This window comes from Trichomycterus rosablanca, chromosome 1, assembly GCF_030014385.1.
Source record: "Trichomycterus rosablanca isolate fTriRos1 chromosome 1, fTriRos1.hap1, whole genome shotgun sequence".
Classification (NCBI taxonomy): domain Eukaryota; kingdom Metazoa; phylum Chordata; class Actinopteri; order Siluriformes; family Trichomycteridae; genus Trichomycterus; species Trichomycterus rosablanca.
In genome coordinates, this window is record NC_085988.1 from 886,820 (window position 1) to 892,879 (window position 6,060).

At 37.6% G+C, this 6,060-nt stretch overlaps 1 protein-coding gene across 1 annotated transcript; it reads right to left on the reverse strand.

Annotated features, from left to right (window-relative positions):
- Positions 1 to 411: 411 nt before the first annotated feature.
- LOC134318378 (uncharacterized) lies at positions 412 to 5,319 on the reverse strand. Its single transcript, XM_062999268.1, has 7 exons — positions 5,178 to 5,319; positions 5,043 to 5,098; positions 4,380 to 4,564; positions 3,615 to 3,769; positions 2,098 to 2,558; positions 1,802 to 2,013; positions 412 to 746 (listed from the first exon to the last, which is right to left on the reverse strand). The coding sequence occupies exons 2-7, from the start codon at positions 5,056 to 5,058 to the stop codon at positions 552 to 554; spliced, it is 1,224 nt and encodes a 407-aa protein (XP_062855338.1). The 5' UTR covers positions 5,059 to 5,098; positions 5,178 to 5,319; the 3' UTR covers positions 412 to 551.
- Between the last annotated feature and the right edge of the window lie 741 nt (positions 5,320 to 6,060).

A 6,060-nucleotide genomic window follows, 5' to 3' on the forward strand; every position in this document is an offset into this window, starting at 1 on the left:
CTTCTCTGTTCTAGCACCCAAGTGGTGGAATGAACTTCCTCTGTCTGTTCGAACATCTGAGTCTCTTGCTGTCTTTAAAAAAACTATTAAAAACCTTCATCACCTTTTTTCTAAGCACTTATGCTGACTTGTACTTACTTACTAACTTTGGTTCTAACAGGTTTCAGCAGATTTGTGTTTTTCGACTATTGTTTACTAAAACTAGAGAAATGAAATGTTTACTATGGAATTCTTGCTGGTTGGTAGGTGATCAAATACTTATTTCATGCAATAAAATGCCTTATTTTCCTCACTGTATGTGTTATACAATGATATAATCTACAGTATACTGTACAGGTGACCATAAATATGTGGACAGAGAGAGGAAAGACTCATGTGGTGAATGTAGTGCAGAAGAATCATGCAGGAACGTTCTAGTTTTTCTCTTTATTTATTGATTGATTGATTGATTGATTGATTGATGAATCTGATTGGATCAGAATTCTCCCCCACAGCCATGTAGCAGGTGTAGGTGTGTAGGTGTTGCAGGAGGAGGAAGGTTCACATCTCCTCTATGGTTTTGGGGCCGGGAGTTTACCGAGTTTGTTAACGTTCTCCAGCTTTGCTCTCACGGCGGCGTACTGTCTCCTCCACTCCTCCTGGGTGAGGGACGAGGGGTTCTGCTCCAGAAAAGCGTAGGCCGTCAGGTTCTGAACCTTAAACAGATCCACACACACAGAGCAGCCTGCACCGAAATCTGTCCAGACCTGCAGAACATACAAACACCCACAAGCGTTATTCAAGCATTATTGAAACGTTATTCAAGCGTTATATTTCAGTCTCATCATTCATTTTAATAATAACAGTAATAATAATAATTTATAATAATAATAATATATAATAATATAAACTAATAACAATAATAATAATAATAATAATAATAACAATAATAATATATAACAATAATTAATAATAACAATAACATTTATTATTAATAATAATATATAATAATAATTTATAATAATAAATACTAAAAATAATCATAGTCATTCATATTATTAATAATAATTGTAATATATTATAATAATAACACAAGTAATAATAACAATATATAATAATAATACAAGTAATAATAACAATATATAATAATAATTAGTAAAAAAAACTAATAACTTATAATAATAATGTATAACAATAATAATATTTAATAATAATGTATAATACTAATAACATATTATAATAATAACAAATAAATAATGATAATGTATAGTAATAATAATATATAAGAATTTGAATAATAATAAATAAATAAAGATAATAATGAATATTATTAATATTAACAATAACAATAATAACAGTAATAATGAAAAAGATAACCATCAAAAATAAATAAATAAATAAATTGAAAATAATAAATAATAAAAAAGATAAAAACCACTAAAACTAATTACAAAAGAAATATTAATAATTAGTAATAGTAACTGTGATATAGTAATAATTAATTATTTATAAAAATAAGGATAATAATAGTATTAATTAGTAATAGTTCAATGAATAAAATGAACATAATTATAGTAGATAATTGTAAATAATAATTTAAATCATAATTTATAATGACAAGTATAACACATTATAAAATAACAATAAAACAACAATAATATTTATGATAATAATAATAAGAAGAATATTTATGATAGTAATAATAATAATAATAATAATAATAATAATTTATAATAAATAATAATAATAATAATAATATTTATGATAGTAATAATAATAATAATTATAATAATAATAATAATTTATAATAAATAATAATAACCGGTGATGTAGATTTGATTGAGTTTATAAACTTTCGTTTCAGCTCCGGGTTGTTCTCCTCAAGAAGCTCATCATTAACGAAGGTTTGGTCTCTCACTGTTTTCAGCGCTATGTCGACCCCTTGCCAGAAGTTGATAAGCTGCACCAGGATGTTCTGAATTTTAGTCAAGTGCTGTGGCATCTCGTTCAGGTGGACAGGTTTGGGTATGACACCTAGCAGGAGCAGAAGCAGATCATGATTATTAACAGATACGTTACTGTGAGGCTACGTTCACGGGTGGAGCTGAAGATACTCACCAACATCTATTATCTGTTCAGAAAGCTTCATCTGCAAGTCAACAAGCTGGAGTTCAAGTTTACACTTTTCATTCTTCAGGGAGGAGTTGTCAGAAATGAGACTGTTCAGGTCGAACTCAAGTTCCTTGGTCTTTGTCACGGCCTCGGGGCTGGTTGCCGTGTCATAAATCCACTTAGTAACTGGCCCAATTAACGGCACGAAACCCAAGAAACCCATACCAGTGCTCTTCTGAGTCGCATCTCTCACGTGATTCAGAATCTTAGTTTTTTTAGCTTTGATCTGCTTCTCGTTCTCTTCCAGCTTTTGGTCGACTTCATTCAGCTGCTGCTTGAGCTGGGTTTTAACTTTCTTCATCGCCTCGATTTCCTTGGAGAGCTGCTTCAGCTTTATTTCCGTCTCATCTATTTTAGCTTTGATGTTGCTGGCGGTCGTGGCCACGTCCTTGGTGTGTTTTTTATAGCTGAGGGAGTAAAGGTAAACCAGAAGAGTCAACAACACAAGGCAAGCCGTAGCCTAGTGGTTAGGGTACTGGACTAGTAGTCAGAAGATCACTGGTTCAAGCCCCACCACTGCCAGGTTGCTGCTGTTGGGCCCTTGAGCAAGGTCCTTAACCCTTAATTCACACTGTATACTCTAACTGTAATGTAAGTCGCTTTGGATAAAAGCATCTGCTAAATGATAAAAATGTAAATGTAACACAAATATAGGACCAGAAAAGAACCAGAAACCAGATTCTGGTCCCAAATGCAGAAGCTGCCCAGAGTCTGAAGCTAAGAAGGGTGTTCAAAGAAAGGACCCACAGGGGAGAGTAAGGGAGTGATGAACATTACCACCTGAGACGGGGTTTGATACTAAACAGCAAAAACTCCAAGGAACACCAGCTGCCTGGCCCACCGTTTAATAAGGTAAGAGAAAGAGGTTCAGAGAATCGACTCTCTCCCGGTCACCATCCTCTCACCAAACTAACCACATCTAGACGGAGAGAGCACTAGGTGGAACCATGACCACAGTCAGCCAACCAGCTACTCAGTCCACCAAGTGAAACACAAAGCCCAGATACTTCTTTCTTAAAGCAAAACTAAAAAAGAAGTGAAAGGGAGTTTGATGCTTCAGGGGATCGATAGCACAAGTGTAGTGATCAGGAGCGTCTTCGATGGCTCCCAGTGCCCTCGTCTCTCTGCTTCTGTCTCTATTAAGTCCAGTTTGAGCCCTAGTAGTCAAAACTAAAGCCAGCTCGGGCCCCTCTCCAACAGACTGTCCACATTAGACTTTCTTTACTAAGGTTTTCATTCAGGTGAACATCTGAGTATTTGTCTTAACCACCTCAATGCTCTTTTTTTGGATAACAGGAGGTCAAAGGGACTTGTTGACTCTGAACAAGAGCTTAATACATACGGTGCACCAGGTTATGATGAATGTTTCCAGGTAGGGGAACTACACTATATGACAAAAGTATAGGACACCTGACCATAATCACTATTTCAGTACAGCTCACTGCAAAGCAAAATGAGTTTACCTGTCCAGCATCTTCTGCACCTCATCAATGATCTCCTTGATCCACATTTCTGCTCTATTCAGGTATTTAACAGCCAGTGCGGGGTCGTTTTTCTCCACAGCGAATATCAGCATGGGGAACAGTGAATTAACCATGTTGTTACTGGTGCCCATACACTGCAGAGAGAAAAAAAAAGATATTAATGTTTTACCATCTCATCACTCTACTGTCTTCATCACTGTTGTGGTTAATCTGAAGGTGAGCACAGGTCACGTCAGCCTAGTCGTTTCACCCCACCCCACCCCAGCCCAGATCAGCTCCAGTGTGCAATGTATCAACAGCAATGTTTTGAGACATGCTTGGGTATTCTTATAACCAAATCCCTGGGCTACCACAGCAAGCTCATAACAACACCTGACCAACCACCTTGAACACCACAGCAACTGTTTAGCAACACATTACCACTCAACACCCTATAGCATCCACCTAGTGGATCCCTAATCCACCCATATCAACTACTTGGAGTACCAAAGCAACTGCTTACAAACACCCTAGCAACTACATACAGTAGTAAGACCACATACGTATCAACACCTTGACAATACCATCAGACTGTTTGGGCTGCGTAGTGCCTGCACATTTATTAAGAAATACAGTTCATACATTTTATTCAATTTTAATTTTTTATATTAAACACGTGTGTAATCAGTACAACGGGTTCTAGACAGACGAGGGAGGATCATTACGGTTCTCCATCCCTGAGGAAATAATAAAAGTATAAGATACCTGAAACAAGATCCCCTCAGATTCTCCAAACAGAAGCTGGGTCTCCACAGCCCGCTCCCTCAGCAGCCTCTCTAGGTTGGGGAATTTAGCCAGACACAGGTAGGAGATGTGATACAGCAGGGGGATCTGCTTCGAAACCGGGGTCAGCTCCTGAACGAACTGGGTTTCCCAGGCAGGAATGACTTCTAGAGTATAAAACAAAATTATTTACAGGTTATCGTCTGGATTCACTCCATCTTAACAGAATCATGAAGAGTGTTCATCAAGTACCCTGACTTATTCAGAAATGTGAGGATTTCCTGTGTGTTGGACTTGTGTCTTATCTGGCGGAACAAAACTCAGAAGCTATCGGGTCTGTGTGAGGACATGGTGACCCGCCCTGCTCGCCTGTACCTACCTGATCAGCTCCTCAGTGCAGACCATTCTAATCAGACCTGGAGCTCATCATCAGATTATTTACATGCTCTACTTACATCAGCACAGTTTTAGCTTACCATGATCACGATTTAAACACTGCAGGTCAGAACGTTACACCGGCTAAACCGTATCATAAAGGTTGTTTAACAGGAGCCGTCATGACAAAAACAACAGTGTGACGATATAAAGAGAAATTATAATATAAAGAGAATATAAAGAGAATAACAATATACGTCTAGTACTTGCCTTTGCTTTGAGCCATTGTAGTTGGATGATTCAGTAGATGAAGCGACACCTGAGTCCTGTACAGCAGATAAAAACATCACGTGAGTTCATGTAAAGTAAAAGTAAGAAAGATAAAGAGGTGAGAAGTGAACTTACTAGTGAAGCGTCTCTCTGAGGTAGCGTACGGTGCAGAACGATGCACTTTTATATCCTCAATCCAACACCTCCACATTCCTCTAGTTACATCACAGCATCATAGTGAAACCAAACTTCTGATGAAACTTCTGGAAGTTCTTCGGAAAACTGTTGTGGTTGTAAACGTAACATCATTGTGACATTAGTGTGAAGCAATAACGAAGCTGTTCAACAGGATCTGTTTCTGTATGTTGCTGGATAAAAGTGGAAGGTCATCAAAGTACAGTGGGGCCAAAAAGTATTTAGTCAGCCACTGATTGTGCAGGTTCTCCTACTTAGAAAGATGAGAGAGGTCTGTAATTTTCATCATAGCTACACTTCAACTATGAGAGACAAAATGAGAAAAAAAAAATCCAGGAAATCACATTGTAGGATTTTTAAAGAATTTATTTGTAAATTATGGTGGAAAATAAGTATTTGGTCAATAACAAACAAGCAAGATTTCTGGCTCTCACAGACCTGTAACTTCTTCTTTAAGAAGCTCTTCTGTCCTCCACTCGTTACCTGTATTAATGGCACCTGTTTTACCTCGTTATCTGTATAAAAGACACCTGTCCACAGCCTCAAACAGTCAGACTCCAAACTCAACCATGGCCAAGACCAAAGAGCTGTCGAAGGACACCAGGAAGAAAATTGTAGACCTGCACCAGGCTGGGAAGAGTGAATCTACAATAGACAAGCAGGTTGGTGTGAATAAATCAACTGTGGGAGCAATTGTAAGAAAATGGAAGACATACAAGACCATTGATAATCTCCCTCGATCTGGGGCCCCACGCAAGATCTCATCTCGTGGGGTCAAAATGATCATGAGAACGGTGAGCAAAAATCCCAGAACTACACGGAG

Coding starts and splice junctions, on each gene's coding strand:
- LOC134318378 (XM_062999268.1), bottom strand. Junction 3,770..4,379: donor CTGAGGGGATCTTGTTTCAG/GTATCTTATACT, acceptor TTCTCTCTGCAG/TGTATGGGCACCAGTAACAA. Junction 747..1,801: donor CAATCAAATCTACATCACCG/GTTATTATTATT, acceptor TATGTTCTGCAG/GTCTGGACAGATTTCGGTGC.